Raw genomic sequence first — 24,649 nt, 5'->3', positions numbered from 1 at the left:
ATTCGGGAGCTTACAGTTATAGGGGAGTTCATCTTAACTACAACACAATCAACACAATCCTAGAGTTATTTTTTGTGTTCAATCTGTGTTTTTAGATATTTTAGTATTTCAGCATGCTACAACTGGTCATATGATGCATTTTGCATCATATAACCAGTTGTAGCATGCTGAAATACAAAAAATAACTCAGGATTGTGTTGATCGTGTCCCAAACAACAATAAAATAAGATCTGGTTGTCCCAGAGGTGAAGTGGTCCTTTAATGCGAATGTTGCATAGCAACTGCCTTGCAGGCAGTCAGGAACCACTTTCTTGTTTTAATAAACTGTTTTAATGTGTTCCGCCGATAAGATGTCGGGAGTGCGAGAGAACCCAGGTCAAAACACAAAGCTCCCAGATTGTTCTGAATGTCAATTTGATCAACTGATTGATCAAAGCGCGGCGTCAGTACAGTGTCCAATTCCCTCAGCTCCTCTCAGCATGCATTAATTACCTTGGTGTATTACGTTACAGACTGCCACGGCGTCGGGTAATGGAGGATTCACTTCTGTCCCTATGCACTGATTGGTGTACGTTGTCATGATTACGACTTTTCTCTGACGTGCAGTCCCACTGAACCAGGTGCGATCGCTGAGGCAGCCACCGATGGGGTGTTGGTCCCATATGGCCTAACCTGTTCCTAACAAGAAGTGGTTTTATTAGATGTGTGTGTGCGCACACATGCAAGCTAGCTAGCATGTCAGGGTCAGGGACACTTTGATTTAAAGATCCCATATCTAACTTTCAAGTTGCTTTTCAATCTCTCACTTCACGTTCATTTCAAGTTAATGTAGTTTCAGTGGCTGGCAGTACTCCTGGTGGACAGTAAGCTAATTAATCATAACCAAAAATTGTCTGAAGCTAGTTTGCACTCTGGGTTTGGCTGTATATTTTCATGCACAGCTTACGTTTGGATCCAAAGTGAGTGGGTCAGATTGGCAGGGCTGCACTAATCCATTATCACAGCTGGACAGAAACAATGAACGGTGCATGCTGATAGCTGTAAGTACGGTTAATATAATTATCACAGCTGGCTTAGATTGGCATTTGTCTAATTTCTGGTTTTGTTTTGTCCAACATGGCTTTTGCTATTGTTTTCCTCTCATCACTGAGTGTTACAGTACCTCTTTGTCCATGCCATGTTGACTGTTACTGTTATCATGGAGCCCACTGTTGTCAGGTTGAACGCGTGATATATGTAGTCAGCTTCCACCAGGTCTCTGGGATGTTTCAGCTACTACAGTACAATTGAAACACCATTTTGTCTGTAGGGGAATCAATTTAACTACTGTTTTTATGGCTGAAATTACAGTCTTGGAATTGCTTCACGGGGCGAGCCTTGGGGATAGCAGATTGCAGCTTATAAGCATGGGTCCCCGTTTATCTTCTTCGCCCTTGAGGGGTATATTGTGGAAAGGGACAGGCAAGTCACGCATCATGCAAATGGATAAGCACTTTGACACATTAATGCCCAGGGGATGTTGAAAACATAATCAGTATAGAGATATGGCTGGCATGGTGTGTGAGGTCAAACATTGTGTGAGAGAGGGCGAGATCATTTAGCGACCTACAACCGGGTCGCGACGTGGTCGGTAGTTTTCAGCGACCGGGTCGCAAAATCGAGCGACCGGGTCGCTAAATGGAGCGACCGGGTCGCTAAATCACCGACCGCGGCACTAAAGCGAGCGACCGGGTCGCTAAATGGAGCGACCGGGTCGCTAAATCACCGACCGCGGCACTAAAGCGAGCGACCGGGTCGCTAAATCGACCGACTGGGACGCTAATTCCATCGACCGGGACGCTAATTCCACCGACTGGGACGCTAATCCAGCGACCGGGTAGGTAAATCCACCGACCGGTGGTCGCTTCCACCGACCTACTAACCCTAACCCTAACCCTAACCCTAAACCTAACCTCAGTAACCTTACCTCAGTTAGGCTAACCTGCCACGCAACCTCCCGACCGTTACCTCAGTTAGGCTAACCTGCCACGCAACCTCCCGACCGGGTCGCTAAATCACCGACCGCGTCGCTAAATCACCGACCGCGTCGCTAAAGCGAGCGACCGGGTCGCTAAATCGACCGACTGGGGCGCAAAATCTCCCGACCGGGTCGCTAAATCTACCGACCTAAAACTGCAGGCAGGTCGGTAGATTTAGCGACCGGGTCGGTCGATTTAGCGGCGCGGTCGGTGATTTAGCGACCCGGTCGCTCGATTTAGCGACCCGGTCGCTGAAAACTACCGACCACGTCGCGACCCGGTTGTAGGTCGCTAAATGATCTCGCTCCTACTGCATTGTGTTACCTCCTGTGGTGATTACGTTACATAATCACAGCCCACACACATGCACATGCACTTTCCCATCCAACTACATACAACCTCTCACCAGTTGTCAAACAGTTCGTTTACCAGCACTGCTATGCCACTCAAGTTTATTTAACAGATTAGCCCTTGTGCATTGGGATAATGCATGTGGACAGAATCAGTGTTACGGGTATCTAAGAATATACACAGTACTGTAGGTGGAGAGGAGAAAAAGGCAACCGAGAAAAGTTTGATGTGAACTTTTAATTCTCTACCTGAGGGTTGTGTGTGAGAAGCAGGCACGTGGCGCAGGAGAAAGGTAATCCGCTCTCATTTTAGGTCATTATCTCTGTTTGTTTTGACATCTGTCTTTCGCAGTGAGATGAAGCATACACCTGCCAACAAAACGAGACAGCGATTGTTTTCATCGGGTTTCAGATGATATCGCTTTGCTTATTTTGAGCACAGCTCTGTTCCGGGCCCAGTGTCTATCTTTTTAGATCAGTCCTGACCACGCATTCCTCTGGATGAGATGTCAACACCATCATTATTATAATTTTGGATCTGCTCTACTGTTGCTTCTAGAGTCTAAGCAGTAACAGGCCTGGACACAGACCTGCCAATCCCTCATATTCTGACGCAAAACTGCACACCAATGCATCGACCGTAGCATTAACTCTGGTTCTTTTGGGCTGGTCAGATGCAATTTTCATTTTCGGCAGCTGTAGAAAAGGGGTTATTTGCTTAAGCGTCTGCTACTCATCTCTCCTGACACGGACGGCCGACTCTGGAGAGAATGCAGCGTAGTGGGCCAAAGTAAACCCACAGAAACTTGATGAGTGTCCCGCCGCCATGACTCTGGGCTTCAGCTCCCAGTTCATTGACATTCCACTGATAGTGGAACCTGGCTGAGTGCTAGGCCTAATTTCAGACTCCTTAGCTTCTCCGTAGCTGGAGTCATAGACTAATGCACTTATACCGCAGAGCCTCTCATCAGCTTACATATCGATGAGACTGCATGTTCACTAAAGGACTGATGAGAGTTGAACTACCGTCTACTTGATAGGCTACTCATAACTTAGGATTCTTAAAAAGATTATTATCCAGTTAGAACGTGGCAGTTGCCTCCAGTAGAGCCTGACCAATGCCAGATTTCTGGGTCTGATGCCCAAGAAAATGAAATAAAGAAAAACCTTTGCACACCAACAAAACGACATTTGCCCGTCTTCAGGAATTCAGTTGCGATTGTAAACACAACGCAAAAAAAAAAAACGGGTTATCTTATCAAGTTTTATGAAATAAAATCAAACATGTGCAAGTGTGCACAACACATTTTATTTGTTGAGTTTTTGTTAAATGGTACCAAATGGTTATGGAATGTGTTTATTTATTATATGATTGCCCGTGCTGGGGCTTGTGAGGAATCCAGAAGCGTGTGTCCAGCTTTCAAACAACAACCTTGAAATATTTGGCCCTCATTACTTTCTTTTATGGCCACTTCTGAACTTCCTGAATAATAAACTCTGTTTTGGTTGCAAATCAGTTTTTCTGTACCTGCAATGTGTTGCCCTATAGCCTTTCTTTGTTGTCTCCACCAGCCGAAGGCTTGGGGGAGAGTATGTTTTCCCCTTCGTCCGTCCGTGTGTCCGTCCGTGCGTCCGTCCGTGTGTCCTCGCAGTTTGTGTGCAGCTAATCTCAGTCGCCGTTGGCCCGGTCGCTGCCAAAGTGAGCACACACATTCCCTGGATGCCAATCTAGAACCTCTGCCCTAAATCTTTCAAATGGGCCTTTTCTAGCGCCACCTAGTGGCCGATGTTCGCAAAACACATTTCTGTGCACTACTCTTACAGATTTTGTCCAAAAATCCTACAAATCGGTAGGCAGTATCTCGACAGTCATGTGATCGACACAGATCTGTCCGATTTTGCATATTCCATCCTGATTGGCTAAGATTGGCTTCCAAAGTTTGTAGGATTGAGCCGTTTTGAACGAAATGCCTCAAATCCCAAACGCAAAGTGCACTTATCATGAAATCGCGCACACACGTTCCCACTAGGCCGAGGAAGCCACTTTTTTTTTTTTTAAATCAGCCTCATGGTGGCGCTATAACAGGCCGATTTGTGGTTTTACCTATAACTCCACCGATCAGTTTCAAACTTTGTAAGCGCACTCCCTAGAGTCTAAGGATAAACCTTTGCCCTGCATTTTTCACATCAGCCTTTTATAGCGCCACCTTTGGGCCGACTTATGTAAAACACATTTTTGGATATTACTCCTTGAGATTTTATCCAAAAATCACGCAAATCGGTACACAGTATCTCTATAGTCATGTGATCAAGTCCGATCCGTCTGATATTTCATATTCCATCCTGATTGGCTAATATTAGCTTCCAAAGTTTGCAGGATTGCTCAGTTTTTGAAAAAAATGCTTCAAATCATCAACGCAGCTTGCGATTACCGTGACATTTGCCACACATATTCCCACTAGGTCAAGGAACAAATGCTACCTTTTTCACATTGGCCTGTTATAGCGCCACCAGCAGGTAGACTTTAGCAAAACACATTTTTGGAACACAATGCTTCAAATCATGCATGCAGCGTCCGATTTCCATGAAAGATCTATGGTGAAGAACATATGCCACCCTTTTTACATTGGCCTATTATACAGTAACACCACCAGGACACACGGCCTGGTGGAGACCTGTGCTCGGAAGAGCACTGCTTCTAGTTTCCTCTGACATGGCCTCGTCTCTCCCAAGAATCCTGAAAGGAAATGAAAGCGGGAACACTGTTGCATTGGGGGAATGGGCTATGGAAATGTTTTTCTCTGGTTTTAGTCTTTCTGTGTGGCAAATGCAACCCTTAAAGGAGTAGTTCAATCTATTGATTACTCTCAACATGGATATTTGAGTTCAATAATATCTTTTTGTATTTGTCGCATTCCTAAGACATTGATTCCAGATGGGGACCCAAATGCATTTTAGGTCCCCATGCGGAATCAATGGGGGTACATTTATTGTAATAAAATTATTGTCTTAGGAATGCGACAAAAGACAAAAAATATTATTGAACTCAAGTCTCTGTGGCGTGAGTAATCAATAGGAAAAAAAAGTCAATTTGGTGGTGAACTAAAGAAACAAAGTAATATGAACTTTAATATGAACAAAGATCCCAAACATTGCCATACAAAAAAAATCTGTGTTGGAACTGTCTCCAAAAACAATCAAACAATCTGAGAACCATGAGTTGAATGCAATAATCACTGTCCCAGCAAGCACCGCATGACTTGGACCAATCAGTGACGTCTCGATAGACCATATTCACACCGCAGCCATCTTGGATCACATGACTTCCTGGGATAGCAGCCTGCATTACAAACCATTGTGAACAATGGAGCGATGGTCCCAAAATATGAGTTCTATTCAACCAATTTCTTTTTACCAAATTGACAAATGGGCAGCTGACAATTAACATCAACATCCCCAAAATGATCAAACAGAAGGGTACATCCACAACACCCATGGCAGCCAGGCCGCAGTGCACAAAGACCCGCAACAGTGTGCAGACTAGTGCTTGCTCTGCCATCATATAGTTAATATTACTGTATCGTGATTTTGCATATTAATCAGAAACAATATAACAACAAATAGTTAATATGATAGCAGAGCAAGCACTGCACACATAGCAAGTCCCTGTACACAGCAAGGCTGCAACCCAACCACCATGAACACTGTCCATGTACCCCTCCACCCAATCATCCTGGGGATGTTGATGCTGTCATCTGCCCATTTGTCTTTTCAAATCTTTTTATTCGGCGGTGAACTACTCCTTTAATCTCGTTATGAAGCTTCAGCATTAGTTTATGTAGGACACAAGAGTCTTGCCCCGCCCAGCTGTAGTCAGCTGTCAGTCAGCTCTTTTCCCATTCCTCATTCGCTTAGCATGCTCAAAAAGCATGCACAAAATTCAGGGAACATCTTGACCAGAGTGTTCCTGACTAAAATGGCTATTATTCCTCGAAGTGAGTAAATTGAACTGAGCCTTTATTTATAGCACTGTGGACAAATTCCACTGACGGCTTCCAAGAAAATTGCTTATTTTGCGAGTGGCAGCCTTTTATAGTAGCTGCACTTTGTTCATATGCAAAATGTTCCATAAATAAATTTGACTTGAATTACAGTTTGTTTGGTGTTTGCAGCCTCACTGTGAATGCTTTGCAGAGCAGATGGCATAAATTATATTGAGGTTTGCAAATCACCAACCAGTTTAGCAACACATCTCATGTGTACATACATTTGAGATCCCCGGTCAAAATTGAGAAAGCAATACAGTATGTGTGGTATTTCACTGTCAAATGTGGAGGAGCTCCGAAATGTTACACTCTTCAACTTTCCAAATTGAAAATTCAAAAAATAGAGCAGGAAAGTGTACAATGAAACCAATGCTAATGGCAGCAAGGAGATAATTTATTTCCTAAGGCAGAGTAATCCCCATTATTAAATCAGATTTTAGGGGACACCCTTTTGTCCCCCATTTCTTTCTGTATAGCAAGAGAGAATAAGCTCTGTTTAATATAACTGAATAATTCTGATCTACTCTTGGACTGCAGGTTCACTGGTTTCCAGAGGTATTTGTTTTGTTTCTACAAGATATTATCCACTTAATTAGCGTGTACTAGAAAACACTCCTAAACTTGCCCTTCACCTTAAAACAAAAACAAGTGAGGGAACAATCTAATTAGGAAATGATTCCTCCTCAAGCCATACTTCAGTAATAGTGACCAGACGTAAATGTGGAGTCCAGACTCGGAACAAACTAGAATACACAAGCACTTTGGCATGTCAAGCGCAAACCACATTGGGCAGTGTTTTGTGTGGTATTTGATTGAAGGATGGATTTGCCTGAACTCTACTTTAGAAACATGAAGGATGACGCAAGTAATACAAAGAGACTGCATATTTGTTTCCCACTCACTGACTTGCGTTACCATACTTTAGCTCTTGTTTTACAGTACCTTCAAATTGCCTCAAAATGACCTGTGGTCGTAAATGTTTCCTGCATCACAAACATTTGGGAGTTTTAAAAGAAATCAGGCTGGGATCAAGCTGGTAAAAAATCAACAGGCCACTGGACACAAGAACAAATGAGCACTGTAACTGTAAAAATATGGTTTCAAACATCATTCTAAGTCAAGTGGATGGCAGAGTTCACAGCAACTGTAAAAAAAAGAAATAAGAAAATCCAATGGTGAATAGTTATCTTTATAGTTACTGTGCTCCGTGTGAACGGCCCTTTAATGTTCACTATAGCCCCGTTTTCACTGAGCAAAACTTCTGGAAGTCTTGTCAAAAATGACGGCAATTTTGAAATTCACGCCATGTGAAAACGGCCACTTATTTTGTATTCCGGGAGTTTTGGAGGCCGAAATTTGACGGGAAAATACCTAGTAATTTTTGGCTAAAGTACCGTTAGAATACAAATTTCCCTTCTGTGAAAACGCATACCGTTATTTTTGACGGTTTTTTGACAAGCAGGTGCGTAAGGAGCCAATGATAACAGTTAAAGCATTGTATTTGGGATTGAAAACGATCAGAATGTGAATGGGATATAGGCCTACAGTCGAAATATAATACAGCTTCACCTTGCATTAGGGATAATTATTTAGGCTATAAAGAGTAGAGTGAGAGTCGCATTGTGACCATGGCTGGCTGCCTGCAAAAGTGCAACGATTTCTTAACGGCAGCTCCTTTTGGAACCTCTTCCTCCGCTATCTGCGGAGGGACTGGAGAGGTTCTGAAAGAAAGAAGCTGTTCTCAACAAAAGGTGCATCATTAGTTTATCGCCGTTGTCATGTGATGATTAGCCTAAAAGTCTTTTGAGCACCGAGCGAGTCCACAGACCACAGCTAATCTAAAGCCCACAGGTGCAACACGTTGCATTAGATGAGATCCTTTCTGAACGGACCTTATGTGTTGTTGTTGCTGAGCATGAAGAATATTTTGTTTTAGTAAATCCATTTGTAGCGTTCAGAGTGAGAGAGAGAAGAGACAGGACAGGCACCGATGCCACCGCAGTGAACGCAACGAACTGGGGAGAGTGTTTCTTTTTTTCATTTTTTTTTCAGGTCTTTCAGTGCAAGTGTTGCCATGTCTGCTAATTATAAGCGACTCTGGGCTTCATTTCCGTAAAGTTGTTTGTATATGATAGTTGCTGGTTTCGTTTTATTTGTTGTGAGCTTGTAGATCGGTAATTTTCAATTAGCTGATGTGGCGATGCGGGTAGTTTTAAAGTGCTCGTGTGGCCTAGATAATATCACTTTTTCGGGATTATTTTCGTACACCTGGTTGCTTAGTTCTCTCGCAAAGTCTGGCAACACGGACACGGACAACGGACAACACCGCGACAACGGTTTAGTGAAAACGAGGTATTTTATGGCTATGCCAGCATTTTTGCTTATGTGAAAACACCCAAAAAACTAAACTCCCGGCAAGTTGAAAATCATTATGCTAATTATTTTGCAGGAAAAATTCCGGAACTGTAGTGAAAACATGCCTTTAGTCTCGGCTTGTGGTCTGATTGGCCTGATTGATTTTGTATGGCAGAGTGCCTTGAGTGACGGATCTGCCCGTGTTACCATCTTGACCTGGTATTCCAGCACCGTTGGAACCTTTTTTGTCTGAAAGGGTTGTGTGACGAGGTATAATGGAGCTGTACTCTTCAGGATGGTAAAGCACTGCCATCAGGTGCCCCCATGCTGCTACTGCTATCAGACCAAGCCATCAGCCACTCGCTCACAAACAGAGTCTGATTGACCTCGTACTGCTTGTTCTGATCTCTGCTGTGTTCACAACACAAGGTTTTGTCTTTGCCTTCTTTATTCTTTGCCTTCTATAATTCGGTGTTTTGCAGGAAAGTCTCGACTATTTCACGCATTTGTCTTTTAGATTGAACCTGTGTAATGTTCAGCAGGGGTAATAGGCATGTGCCTGTAGCACACTAAGTGTTACTAAGTAGTAACACTCGCCAGCCATCTGAACTTACCAGAGGTGCAGGCTCACAAGCTCTTACTGTAGTGTACATTAGGTTTTAGACAACTGTAGACATAGTTTATTGTACAGTTGGATGTATGGATATTAAGCTTTGAGCAATGTACAATTCATGACATGGTCACACATTTTACTTTTGTGGGAGCGGGTGGGCAATAACTGTCAGCTTGACAATGCGAGAAAGCCATTTGCACTGCGGTTGCTGTCGCCGCTTTTGTAGCTTCCTGGATGCTGTGTAGACCGGGCTTAACTCCTGCCCAGCCTGTCTGTGGTTCTTTTGATAGCTCTATGAAACCTGAATAGTCCCACAGTTGAGGGGGGCTCTGAATGAGAGTGAGCCCACACAGCCAAGAAAACCCAGTGTCAGCAGCCAGCAAAACGCGATGGCCAAGCACAAAGGCGGCAAGGATTGAATGGCGCTTGGCTCCGATTTCCAGTGGCTCGCTCTCGTTAGATAAACCCAATCAAAGGGGACATGGAACAGATGGATTCCTCTTCCTTTACACGCCAGGGCGTCATGTCGGCCAAGACATCTCTTCCCTTTGTTGGTGAGTGCATTGTGAGGAGGAACCGCTGACACAATAACCCACTGTCTGTGTGGCGTGTTTCCCTCCCCTCCTCTGCCAATTGGATGAACTCATCATGCCGTGCCAGGTTGCTAGGTGGTCCCATGGCCAAGGCACTCACCGGGTTTGAGCGAGAGAGGTAGAAAAAAAGGAAACTAGCACTGGAACTATACCAGCTGTTAAAAAGCACACCGTTGGCAGAGAACGTTGCTGTGTTATTGGCTGACTAACGCCAGGGTTCCACTGCAGCCATCGGGCGTCGCATCAACGTCAATGCAGGGAACGTTCCCCTTTTAATTAATGAAGGGTGCTCCATTGCTGACGTTGCGCTGCGTTCGGTGATGATAATAATAATAATAATAATAATAATAAAACTTTATTTGTATAGCACCTTTCATGGCATGAAATGCAGCTCAAAGCGTTTTACAGAGCAGAAAATTAAGCACAAGTGCTTAACAGAGAAAAAGTAAAAATAAAATAAAAAATACAGAATAAAAAGAAATAATTAAAATGATTACAATAAAGCAGAGAAATAAAAACATAAAACATTGACGAACAATTTCAGAACAATGCGGACGTCAATTAGCAGCACAGGGATTTAAACATTCAGCTAAAAGCAAGAGTTAAGAAATAGGTCTTGAGCTGTGCTTTAAAGCTATCCTCAGAGGCTGCCTGTCTTAGGTGTAGTGTGAGTTTATTCCAAGCTGTCGGTCCGTAGAAGCAGAAAGCTGCTTCACCATATTTTGTATATGTCATTGTTGGCGCCTCAAGTAGGTCTGCACTAGAGGACCTGAGTGGGCGGGTTGGAACATATCTATGCAGGCATTGGACACCAAATTCAGCCCGGCACAAGGCCATATTTCGACAGGGAGAGAGATTGGGGGCGACACGCAGCAAATCTGGTCGGGCTCGGGAATCGAACCAGCGACCCGCCGCAGGCTACACAAAGCCTACAGTATATGGTATGTGCCTGGACCAGTAGGCCAGCGGGCGCCCCACAAGACAGTCTTTCTAGTGGAGCCCTGGTGTTACGCGATCTGATACTGTGCATTCTGAGCACAGGAACATTTTGTAGAAGGAGGAGGGGCTGTCTGTCACAGCTCAGGGTCAGGGGGCACATCGTTGTCCAGTGATAAACACACCAGGTGCCTGGCCAGGAAATAAGCAGCCTTCAAATCATGAGTGAAGAACCGCAGTAGTTTCTCCTTTCACTTCCCTGTATACACACACACACAAAATAAAGACAATTAAACAGGAAGTGAGTGTGAAGTGGGCTGTCGGAGGCTAGTAGCCCCCGAGCCCTTTTGTGACTCCTTGCTCTTCATGTTGTTCTTTTCCCCCTTCGTGCTGTTCGGGCGCTAGTGTGACTATCTGAGTACCACACATATTTGGACAGTGTGTGTTGCCTGAGTGAGAACAACGGGGTAAACTCAGTGCCTCTGTTCTGCCGATGAATGCCAGCACAAGAGAAGTCACGACCAGGGGGGTTGTGAGTATTGGCTAGGCTACAGCATTGCTGTGGGTCAGTAGTGGTTTGCTCAGTGGGTACATTGGGGGCTGTTTGGAATGGGAGGCTGTTTGGAATGGGAGGGGGGGGGGGTGCAGCGCAGCATTAAGAAGGGAAGGAAGCGGGAGTGAGGCTTGAGCATGCCAACGCTGAGGTGAAAACAAGATTAGAGGTTAGACAAAACATGGGGCCAGCCCCCAACCCCCACTGCCTCCACACCATTCTCTGCAGGCACCCCGTTATTACTGCTGGCTTGGAAGGATAGGATTCATTATGGCGGGGCAGGGCTCTGGAGAGGCTACTGGTAAGCGCTCTAGCAGCCTGCGTCCGCCAACTCACTCGAGGTTGAATTACAGCCATTCTGGCCCTGCAGTTGGGAGAGGTAGACGTTAGCGTTTTCTGAATTTGTTCCACACAGCTTAAATCCAATGCCCTCACGCTAACTGAGGGAGAAAGGTTTGTAGTATGAGTATGTAATCCATTACCTGGAAGACTAGGACAATGAAAAGAAAAAGATGAAGATTGTAGATTGTTATTTTTTCCCTCATAGGTTGTTATGCACCTGGGAGCAGTTAAGGTTACTCAAGGGCACCTCCGCTGGGGCAAGGAGGTGAACTGGCACCTCTCCTGCTACCAGTCCACAGTTAGTTACTGTATAAGATAAGAGAGCCAAGGGACAGTCAAAGTGTATTTATTGTTACATCTTGTACATTAATTTGTAGCAGCAATACAAATGTATAATTGCAACAGAAGGTCACAGTGTATACCATGAGAAATGTCGCAGCTTGTCCTTCCATCAGTACAGGAAGTGATGTCACATGACATCACCTCATCAAAGATCAAACCCTGGATATCCATACTGTGTCAGTCAGTCAGTCAGTCAGTCAGTCAGTCAGTCAGTCAGTCAGTCAGTAAGTACACATTTTTACAGTCAATGGGTTGGTTCCATTGTCACTGTGACATCACAGTGAGGTGACATCACCTACAGCATGTAAAAGTCCACAAAATCGTGGGATCTTCTCTTCTTTCGTGTATCATCGTCCTTGATGATTGGTTGACGACATTTTATTTCACAAGATTTCTTGTTACTTATGGGAGGCCATGGGGCTGGCTGTCGACTTCTCCCCCTTGCTGACGTCGGCTTAGGCAGGGTTTGAACCACTCACCTTCCACATGAAGGGCATATGCACTAACCGCTACACCAACGTCGCGCCCAATCGTGGGATAAAAATGTAGGATTTCTTTCTTTTTTTTTGGCTGTCAACGTTTTGTCTTCCATTGTTAGTGTGGTTGCCCAATAGGGCAACACATCATAGTCCTGGGGAAACTTTATTTATTACTAGGGTAACTTTTCCGCTGCCATTGGAAATTGACAGACAGACAGACTTCTGTCCGGGATAGGGAATCAATAGGGAATCAATGGAAGTGGAAATCAATAAGGAATCAGTGGGAGTGGGAATCAATAGGGAATCAATTGGTCGAGCTTCACATGACAGTTAGCTTACTGTAGAATATAGTCACGTCAGCAACCGTCAGCAACCACACTTGTTTAATGTTTATCTTGGTGCAGGCGAAGATACCATCAGCCTGGACAAAAGCATCAGACTGGATATAAGGAGTGATTGTTTAAGTACCAAAGAAAGGCACACTATCAGACTGCAACAACTGGAGGGGCGTTACGCTTCTGTCAGTTCCCAGCAAGATATTCTGCAAGATCATCTGAATGATATCAGCCATAGATTAAATACGAGAGGGAGGCCAAAAATAACAAAATAGTGCAGGACCATTGGGAGAGAGCGAGAGCTACAGGTGTTATTTTTATTTGTTGCGACCGTTAGGTCGCAAGTTACTATGAAAACCTCCCCCGGCAGTCAGTCTGGCCCTACTCTTATCTCCGGCAATGTTGCCCCTATCCATGCCAAACTTTGCACCACACTCCTTGGTTGGCAAACCACAACCTCCACCCCTTATTTCTCACATGCCCCTCTTCTAGCGCCACCACGAGGTTGCTTGTTGCAGACAGAGATAAGCTTCCGTCAGGTCGCTTATCAGTTACATTTTCCAAAAATAACGGTATTAGTTAGTTACATTTAAGACCTATAATTCCCTGTTCTTTCTGTTGCCACAAAGGAAAAATCATCCATCTGACACATTTGCGCTGTTTCTGAATGAATGAGCTTATGAGGTTACCCGCGGTCATCTATAAGGAGAACTTATTTGTGCATGTCTCTTGTTTACATTAATTTACAGTCGCTCACGACATGGCAGGGCTTGAGAGAAGCCCTTTAGTAAGGCTGTGGAAGGATTCACACTATTTTTGGATTTACTGGTGAACGGATAGATCAACGTCATTACATTATCCACATTGAAGCTGCACGCAGCCACGCACAGCTGACAGCTCCACAACACTCTGGTAGGCTGCACTCTATTTTATGTTTACCAAACTTCCTCGCAGGTGGGTTTTAATGGTCGGTAATGGAAAAAGTAAACTATCAAGTTACTTTTCTCTGTGGGTAACGTAGTAACGTAACAAGTTACTATCAAAAGTAACGATACCCAACCAACACTGACCACCATACATATGATTTGTAATGACGTGACTCACTGAACACAGTCGGTCGTCCCGAGGCAGCAGGCAGCTCTCTGCTGACAGATATCATTGATCATTAGGCCCGTTTGTGGTTGGTGTGTGTACAGACCATAGACTGTATAAAAGATATGGACAAAGCGACGCCATTGGTTTCTATGCAGCGCAAATGAAACAATATGGGTCCTTGGCATGGGTGTCGCCAACTTTATCATCAATTTTAACATAAATGGGACCTTATTTTCACAAAACGCATATCATCGTGATTGAAAGGCAATTTTTAACTAGCGATAGGAACCATAAAGTAAGGGGAAAATGAATGGGGTCCAATGGAGAACAATTCTTTTTGCGATAGGCCGGGGGGGAAACAGCGCAACTAGCGGCCAACCATAGGAAGTTTTAGTTCCGTATTGGGCTCATTTTAAATCGGCGGAACTCTCCCCCTGGTACAGACGCATGCGTGGTCAAACACTAGAGAAAACAAACAGCTAATTTGCTAATGGGGCCGTTTTTACAAGCTGCAGTCAGAAGAAGCAGATCAGCAGTGTTTATGGAGTGAGCTAGAGCAAACAAGCAGAAAGATAATGGCCCTCCCACCAAACAGGATAGCGTGGTCTGCTCTCTGTTTCCTGGGATGACAGTATTTGGACCTGGAGAACCAGGGAGAATACAGAACGGCAAAGCAGGGGACTTTAATGTGGGATGTGTTTTGAGGTGCAAAGGAAATATCTGTTTGGCTTCTTTGTGAGCGTAATTAAATCCAGTGTTGTCTCTTGGTGTTTCTTGACCGTAACTACAGTACTTTCAACCTTTTTTTATAGACCGTTTTCGAAATGGCAAATATAGCAGCTTCACAAGTTGCCGATTGCGATAATGCTTCACAATCACCTATAGTATAAGTATAAAATTTGACATAAGTCGTTGCGTTGTTACATGAATTCCGTGTAAACAAAGGCCAGGCTTTTTGCCAAACAGGATGGATGCATAATCATGTGGATTAAGTTAGTGCCCCGCACGCGCCGCCACTTCCAACTGTCTCTTTACACGTGTAAAATCACTGTGTTCTGCTGAGGGCTGGTGTCTGCGGGGCGGCGTGGCCTGATAGCTGCAGGCAGGATCTGTTGTCTCTCAGGACGCACAGCCCTTCAGGGACATGACAGGTTTGGCTCTCTTCCTTTTTTCCATGGATATGCAGAGCCAGTATTTTGTGCAGAAATGTAAAAAAAAAAAGATAAGTATATATTTGAAGATGGAGGCAAAGCCATGTAATGACGCACTTTTTTACGCAATCCTGAAAATACGAATTGCATATTATGCATCAGTTCACTTCATTAATAATCTGCAGTGGCATTAATATTTCATGTTTCATGTCATCTGTCAAATTATCCCACAGATTTATTTATTTCTGTTTGATTCATTTCCCTGTATCTATTGCATTGCCTGTCTCGCCTTGTTAAAATTTAAATGATTCCAATCAATAATACAAAACAAAAAGTAATTGCAAAGCATGCCGTTTTGAATTGATAATGACTGTTTTACACGCAATTTGACAGGGAAATTACCACCATTATTCAGACTCCTATTTTGTGGTGCCTTTGGTGTTGATAGCGCTGAGCAGCTCAGTAAACCACCATTATCCTTATAACCCGTCAGCAGTGGTGTAAAAAGTACTCACATTTTTCACTTAGCCTAAGTAAAAATATCAATACTGCAATATGACATCTGTTACAAGTAAAAGTCTGGAATTCACAATGTACTTGAGCATTGTGAGCATGTATGCTTTCTAATAATAATCAAACTCTACAAAGTAACTAGTGACTATGGTTGTCAAATAAACGTAGTAGAGTAAAAGTACAACATTTGCCTCTGAGATGTAGTGGAGTAGAAGTAAAACGTGTTGAAAATTGTAAATACTCAAGTAAATTACAGATACCTCAAAATTGTACTTAAGTACCTTTACACCGCTGCCCATCAGTTGCCAAAACATGCACAGAGGTCACGGCCGCATATCCGCTGAGGCCTCCTGGAGGTCAGAGTGCCAGCATGAAGCTGTGCTAAGGGTGTTAAGAAATATGGAGGAGGTACACTATTAGCCTGCTTTACGATTCACTGTCCCATAAATTCACCATGAAGAGCTCAAGATCAAGCACATAGCACACATTCATCTCAGTCCTTCGGAGTCATAAACTAAGCTGTTTCAAAGGGTGCATGAGCCAAATAGAATGGTTGGCTGTTATTGATTTGTTTTTGTATCACATCCCTCCTATATTCCAAGTACTGTAAGATCCCAATGTTCTGAAAACATGAGAGGCTTATTGTGAGAGGAGGGAGGGGAGGGGGGGGGGGGGCTTGACTGGGGGGCTGTGTGGTTTTCTGGGGAGGTCTGCGGTGTCGCAGTGTAAAATACTATTTATGAAGTGAACCCCCACAAACTGTGAATGCCTCCCCTGGCTTGTCCACACACACACACACACACACACACGCACACGCACACGCACACACACACACAAAACGAGGCCTGTTACAAGCCCGACTGAGTCTATCGCTACCTCCAAAACCTACTGTGGAGGTTATAGAGCGAATAACAAGCTTGGCAGGCCAGAGTTGCATTGAGGGGCTGTTCTGTTTTCCCACAGATGTATTAAAGCTGGTCCAGACAGTACCAGACCTCTGCCGGGTCGTGCTGACTGGGCTCCCCCCCCCCCCCCCCCCCATACACACACACACACACAAACACACAGGCACCAGCCCTGTCTGACACACTGAAAGGAATGCTGATGCTGCTTGCACTGGGTCAACAATCACAGTGGACTCCAGTTGATTGTTTGCTGATGGCTTGGTTTTTATGGAAGTCTTTTCGTTCCGAGTCGGAGCACGCTAATATTATGTTCTCACCCTCAAGTGAAAATGGAGGGTCAAGCAAAGTAGCGTGTTCTTCAAAGTCAAAGCCAGACTGAGGCTTCTTTCACTTGATAAACATTGATGTTGATGAAAATAGATTTGTGTACTGTTTTTTTTTTCTTTCTTTCTTTTTTTGCCTCGTGGCCAAACCCATCTGCTTTTCATGAGAATGCCTTGTGCACAATTTGACTCTCCGTCCCCAAACCACCCTTGCAGAGAAATAGGTTTCTGAGGAATTTTGCTGGGATTGATGAGAGTGATAAATCTAAATCTCTTAGGTTTGTAGATTGCAGAAGGTTTGGCACCGGAGCAGTCCGTTATGGTTTGTCTGAGAACCATGTGTACACATGTCCTCATCCGTGCATGTAGACTTGCTGTGCGTGTGTACAACAACCACATGAACCAATAGCGTCCCTATTTGGCACGAACATTTGGTAAAAAATAGATCGAGATAGTGTTGGGCCTAGTATAGACCAACATTTCCATATTACCGGTATTTACATAATTAGTTAATGCGATTGCCACACACCAGTGGATCCTAGTTCACACCTTGTGGGGCTGTCAGACAGTAGGTGATGGTATGGCTACTCAAAGCTGGCATAGCTCTGGTCTCACTCTCATCAACACAATGCTGACCTTGGCAGTGTGCAGTGTGGCATGAATCAGTCCCAATCCCCAGCTCCATAATTGATTCTCACTTTGATCCCTGACTCCCATACCTGAGTCCAGTCAATGTCGCACTACTGTAATAGCGGTTGGCGTTGTCATTGGAACCGACTGGCATGCCTGATCAAATTGCGCCTGGGCTTCAGTATGAACCACCATTTGTGCCAAGGCTCAGTAGATCATGTTAATGATGCATTAATGGTGATTAATGCACAGAAGTCATTAAGCCTGCTTTTAAACCCATATTGGTCCATGTTTACACTCTGAGTTAAATCAAATCTCAGGATTGCACAGTGTTTGAGTTTTGGAGGCAGCCATGGGTCAATTTTAGAGTTCAATTATAACTGATGATGTTTTTGTGCCGTGGTCCTCACATCTAGAGTTCGGGCTGCCTATGTGACATGACACTGCTGATCCGACCAATAATAATGTCAGGGGTCATACTGTCAGGGGCAGAGTACCTGTTGTACCTGCCTTTTAGATGCCAGTTACATGGTGCAGCTTTAAGAATGGTAGTTATTCATATATTCTTTACTCTATTGACAGCCCTAGTTGACCAGAGAAACATCCGCTTGTTGTCTTCTCACTTATCACTGTGGAAAATTGATTGATTGATTGGACAACTTTAGTTTTTTACAACAAGGGTTCATATTTTAGATTGTAATTAAAGAATATAAAAGATGAGTGTTAAAATTATTTCATTGACTTCTTTCTATTGTTTTAGAGATTCTTATTTCAGTGGTTGGGGGCATGCGTACAAGTGGCTAAATATGTCATTTTACACAGAATAAGCTCATTCCCAAGATACAACGCAACCTTTCATGGTTGGATGTGACTTATGGGGGCTAGAAGTGTTGCTGTAAATAGCAATAAAGAAACTGCTGGCTTATTGTGTCTAAAAATACCTATTTAGCCACTTGTATGCATGCCCCCATGCGTACGCATGCCCCACATTTTAGCACGGTAAACGCGATTAAACAATAGAATGAAGCAAATGAAAACATTTTAACACTCACTTTTTCTTTTCTCTAATTACAATCTAAAATATGAACCCTTGTTGTAAAAAAAAAATCACACCCGTGTGAACTGAGCGGTGGTCGGTGTGTGTGTGTGTGTGTGTGTGTGGGTGTGGGTGTGTGTGTGTGTGTGTGTGTGTGTCTTGCCTGAACAACAGCGCCCCTCCCTTAACATGTGTGGTCAGAAAAGGTACTGCAGGCTCTGCAGGCTACATACAGACACGGACACACACACACACGCACGCACGCATACACACACGGCCACGTATAGGAGACGGTGTAACCACCGCTCAAAAAGTTGTCCTTTAAAGTATTTTTTAGAAGTTTGCATAGGGAAAGGTACAGTTTCATGACAGTACAGTTCACTGGTACAAGGTCAACTAAAAGGAAACTCAGGGAAGCCTTGCGGCTTATTTCCATTGATGTCCTTTTCTTTAACTCATAACATTGAATGTCAGACAGATAGAACACAGTACTATGCAGTAGATATCATCAGAAAAAGAAAAAGAAAAGCTATAAATAAAAACAATAATGCAAAATGAGAAGGTATTTACAAAGAAGGGTCAGGGGGAGGGTCCGGTAAGGCTAGGTTTATTGTTACCAGTTGTGAGTGGCAGCCGGTTTTAAAGGATTTACTCTCCTTTAAGGCCTTTGGTAGGGCATTCCACATTTTAGTCAACAGCCAACAAGGCAATGCAGTTTGTAAAAGCTGCAGTACATACTGTATGTCAGGGGTCTTCAACCTTTTCAGACTAAGGACCCCTTAGTTGAGAGAGAGACGAAACAGGGACCCCCACAACCTTTTTCATAGATTACATATAGTTTCATCGTTTGACAGCACAATCATTGGTGTATTTTGGATTCATGTCAATTTGTGTTTTCTGATATTTAACCACTTGAACCGTCAATACATAATAAACGTGACCTTAGTGTGCTCTTTTCCCCCTCTACACCAAAGCTATTTGCCAAAAATAGCCGATCTACAAGCTCACAAAGCCTCGCAGCGTGAGGCGTTTTGAGATTGTAGATATATTTTTGGCTAAAGTTATCTGACTATGGACACTAGGGTTCAAGTGGTTAATATAAAAAAGGAGGAAACAAAGTTTCCATCACACAAAGATTTGGAGGACCCCCTGTAGTAACTCTGAGGACCCCCTAGGGGTCCTGGACCCCCTGTTGAAGACCCCTGCTGTATGTCATCATACTTATCCTTCACTGCCGATGCCTGCTAGTCAAACCCTTGCATAAGGGATGTCACTTAAGAGAGAGTAAAGCCCACGCAGGAAAGTTTAGGCATCCAGTCCTTTATTATTCAGATAAACCTTTAGATGTGTTGCAAATTCCTGCTGCCAAGGATGGCGCTTTAGAATGATAGATGACTGGCTCATTTTGCTCCCAGAAAGGGGAGACCGTTTCCAACCACAACACCAAATAGACCAGGACGGAGCACTCCAGATGTCGCTTCTTAAAGCCACATCCTACACTGGGACAGGCACGACCGGCCAAAGCTTTAGGATGCTTGTTTTACTGAAAAGTAAACATTCTGAGGGCCTGACATGCTGTCATATTGTAAACAGGAAGCAGAAAGGATTCTGGGAGTCTGGCTCTCGTTCCTTATTTGTCTCATCATCATCACTTCCTCAGAGACCCCCAAACCAGCAGATAAATGCAGTAATGTGTGTTTCCTGGGAAATCCTGTGGTTCTCTTTTTTTTATAAGTCTTGGCAATATGACTGTTTTATTATAGTCTTAACTGTAACTCTGGCTAATATTGTTTTATAGCGTTCTTAACCTTCTGGTCCTAAACTCTTAATCTCTCATGCTTCTGAATGATTAACTGTGAGCGCAGAGTGGAATCCTTGCTCATTCATCATTCCTCTCCGTCTGTTTGTTTCCAGAGTCCAAGGTGAGGAATTGGCCCGAAAGATACACACCAAGAGTCTCAGTTTTTTGATGACATCAGAAACAAAAACATCCCTTATATGGTTGCACATGCACACATCGCACCCATGGCTTTATTTGGAATGAGAGAAATGCAAAGCAATTTCGAGCAATTTCAACAGGGCAAAACAGGCCAAGATAAACTTTTGAGATCCCCCAAATCCAGAATTCCAGCGGCTAGCGCATAGCAAAGTGTTGAGTCATTGCACATAGTTTGACTTCTGTTTGGTTTTGCATTAAACTGTACACCATTATTTAATTAATGAGGGGGCGGCATAGCTCAGGGGTAGAGAAACCGACATTAGAGCACAAAGGGTTCCCAGTTCGAATCCGGGCTCCCCCTGAGTTAATGTCGAAGAGTCCTTGAGCAAGACTCTGAACCCCTAGTTGCTCCCTGTGAGCAGGTTGGTGCCTTGCATGGTTTCCTCCGGCCATCGTTGTATGAACGTGTGTGTGAATGGGTGAATGTAATGCACAATCTATGTGAAGCGCCTTGGATAAAAGCGCTATATAAATGCACCATTTACCATTTAATTATATTTGTTGCTTTTGCATTTACAGCTAGGCAGTGACTGCAGGGACAGTAACGATTTCAAGAGGCAAACCCCTTTGCACAAGTATAAATGCACATACTACTGTACATGCAGGTTGGTTGACGCAATTTGAACAGGAATTTCTAAAGAGGGCCCATTAATGACAGGAGGTGGCAGAGGAGAAATGCTGGTATTAGTTCCAGACTCGAGTCGACAGGACTGGAGAAGAAAGGAGCTTGTATTTTTTTCTCAGAGGAACGCTGATAAAAGGTTTGGCAGGAAAGGCTTTGCAAATGACCGCATTCCTCGTTTGCCATGTAAGGCTATTTTTACCATTAGAGGGCCTGTTATGCAGGCACCTTTTGTTCGTCCGACATGCATGAAACAGGAAACGCTGGTTTCTGTGCTGTTCCATTGGGAATTCGGCCCGTTTCGCCTTCTCTCTTAATCATCCATCCATTCTACCAACGAGCTCTGTTTGCCCAATGCGTCTGTACGTCCTCTTTTGATAAACGAACACAGACGCGTTGTTGCATCATTTCGGGTAGCATTAAGGCGTGTAGGAAGTTTAGACGACGTGCATATTTCATCATATAAAAGAATGGAGCCTTCGCACTAAAGTTTGGAAGCTTTCCCAGGCAAAATGTGCAAAATCTCCCACTAAACAGTAAAGGCTGCCTCCCAGGGGCGTCACAAGGGGGGGGTCTTATTTTATACTTTAACTATTGAAAAATAGCAGATATACAAGCTCCGAGTGCCACGCTGCGAGCTTGTAGATCTGCTATTTTTGAAAATGTGTGCAAATCTTTGAATATATGTATATTTTTAAGGGAACATTTGTAACTCAAATTTTGCTTTTGGGGGTCCCTGGAACTAAATATTTTGAGACGAGGGTCCGTAGCCAAATATGTATCATTTTGGGGTGTCCTTCACATGAAAAGGTTTGAGCACCAGTGCCACTGACATAGAAACATAGGTTTTTCAAAAAACCTTAGAAGGATTTGAAATATTCAAAGACTTGCAAAAATGTTCACGGTTTTTCAAAAATAGCAGAGCTACAAGCTTGCTGTGAGCTTGTATTCAATAGTTAAAGCACAAAATGTGAGTGAATCCTTATACCCAGGGCCCATAATTTGGTGTGACACCCCTGCTGCCTCCCCCACTCTTGCGTGCGTGCGTGCGTGCGTACGTGCGTGCGCGCGCGCACGCTTGCTTGTTTTCTGGATGCATTCCACTGGTCAGATATGGTATCCTCAGGAGGTGAAAGGCCTCCAGACAGTCAGTCTTGCCTGTTGCCTGCCAGGATTCCAATGCAGCGCTGGGCTGGGCTGGGCTGGGTTGTGCCGAGGCTCCCTGGGGATTCCTGGAAATGAATGTCAGCGTGCCTTAAGAGGATTATTAGGGGACCGTGGCTGCGCAGGAGTCAGGAGTTACCGTCACTGTTGTGGCGGGAATGACCTCGCCTGTCACCCTGCATCAGCCTGCGAGTCCTCACTCTATTGCAAGCTTGACCCGATGACATCTTTCTCTTTGCCTCACAGAGCCTGGACGAACTGGATGACGACGACACCGGGGAGAAGGAGAGGAAGAGGGAGGAGCAGCTTGTTCAGGCTAACACCTGCCAGAATGAGGCCATAGCCTCTGACCCCGGACACCTAGGGCAGGTAAGGAGCAGGCCACGTGACCTCTGTGACTCTTTGAGTGCTCTCAACCTGGCGTCCATGTTTTTGTTAAAGTTGTCATTATAGGCGAACATGGTCGAAAATAGCAGATCTACAAGCGTACAACGCGTTCTGACGCGTTGTGAGCTTGTACTGTAGACTAGTGGTTCCATTTGTACACTGTCAGAGTTACAGACTTGTAAGGGTCATTTTAGACGCCCCTAAAGGAACCCACAGAGTCCCTGGAATCCACTTTGAGAACCACTGCTGTAGACTGTTGCAATGCTTCAAATGCCAATTTAAGTAGTTGGGCGGCAGTGGCACAGGGGTAGAGTGGCCAGATCCCGGGCTCCCCCAGAGTTGGTATCAAAGTGTCCTTGAGCAAGACACTGAACCCCTAATTGCTCCCAATGTGCTGGTTGGTGTATAAATGTGCTGCATATGTGTGAAAGGGTGAATGTAATACCTAATCTAAGTAAAGCGCTTTGGAATAAAGCGCTATATAAATGCACCATTTACCATTTAGTTCAAATAATTCTATGGCAGATCGTATGGAGTGAAGCTTAATGTACATCAACCGTCTGTTATTAATTAATGCAGTCGTCTTTGTAAACATGTTTAATTGTACCCTGAGGCTACTGATTACTCGAGCACAATGTTTTAGACATTGATAACCCAGTGCTGTCGAGCAGAGGCACTGTTGCCCAGTGAGATACCAGCTCTTAGCCTGCGCTGCAGCCATCCAAACACTAGGGTGCCTTGGTGTTTCATTATTCCGTGTGTGATCTATTTACAGGAAATGCTCTGAAGCTAAGTTCTTCTTTCATATTTAGCTTATCGTTGCAGCTCAGCTGAGAACAAAGACACTACAAGGTGAATCACTGCGCTGTAAACTCTATTTTTACTCTTGAGACTGTGAAACTGGACCCAAATGGACCCTTTAGGGTTTTCACACTCTTTAAGTAAAATTAAACCTCAGGATCTGCCATCTGTTTAATGCCGTGAGTGCTGCCTTCATTTAATCTGGGTGAATTAGAGTCTCATCAATATCTAGCCATGACTTGATGGAGTATCTCCTTTTCGTGCAGAATAGTAATTAATATTGAACTAGATCCCTGTGCTGTCAGATTCACTTTAAGTATATGGAGAAGAACTTCAGTGAGAAGTTGTTAAGAGAGTGGCATTCCACTATGTGACACCGATAGTGAATGTTCAATATTTTGTGTTTCTGTTAAGAGATTGCATCAAACCGACATATCCAAAAATACACACGTCCATTGGGCTTGCTCAGCTGACTGGTTGTTTATCTGGATCTCGCTTATAAGATTTGCTTTCCAGATGTGTCATCTGTAATGTGTCCCCACTGGCGTTCTGTGCGGAATGCTGGAAAGGTCTATTTACATAAATTGAATGACATATGTACACAAACACACTGCTAACAAGAAGAGAGTGACAGCACAGAAAAATATCAAGCAAAAAGATGCTTACCGACCATAAGAAACACTCTCCTACACTCTCCTCACAGACTAGTGGTGGAAAAAGTACTCACAAGTATCAATACTGCAATATAGAAATACTGTTACACATAAAAGTCCGGAATCCAAAATGTACTTGAGTAAAAGTATGAAAGTGTTGGCATCAAATGTACTTAAAGTACAAAATGTTTGAAAATAGCAGATCTACAAGCTCAAATGCGAGTTTGTAAAATAGGGCTAAAGTGGTTTATGTATGTTTTATAATATCATTTATATCTGCAAAGTAACTAGTAACTAAAGTTTTCAAATACTGTAAATGCAGTGGAGTAAAAGTACAACATTTGGATCCGAGATGTAGTGGAGTAGAAGTAAAAGCAATGGAAATTATAAATACTCAAGTCAAGTCCA

General features: G+C 43.9%; 1 protein-coding gene across 1 annotated transcript in view; it reads left to right on the top strand.

Annotated features, from left to right (window-relative positions):
* LOC308309004 (uncharacterized protein) overlaps positions 1 to 24,649 on the top strand; it is a 93,412-nt gene that overhangs the window by 32,516 nt on the left and 36,247 nt on the right. Inside the window, exon 4 of the mRNA XM_080754459.1 lies at positions 22,647 to 22,769. Within this exon, the coding sequence (XP_080610585.1) occupies positions 22,647 to 22,769 (123 nt within the window). The remainder of the gene's footprint in view (positions 1 to 22,646; positions 22,770 to 24,649) is intronic.

The sequence above is a fragment of the Nannobrachium achirus genome (assembly GCF_963921795.1).
Source record: "Nannobrachium achirus genome assembly, chromosome: 23".
Lineage (NCBI taxonomy): Eukaryota > Metazoa > Chordata > Actinopteri > Myctophiformes > Myctophidae > Nannobrachium > Nannobrachium achirus.
This window is presented reverse-complemented; position numbering and strand designations above follow the sequence as displayed.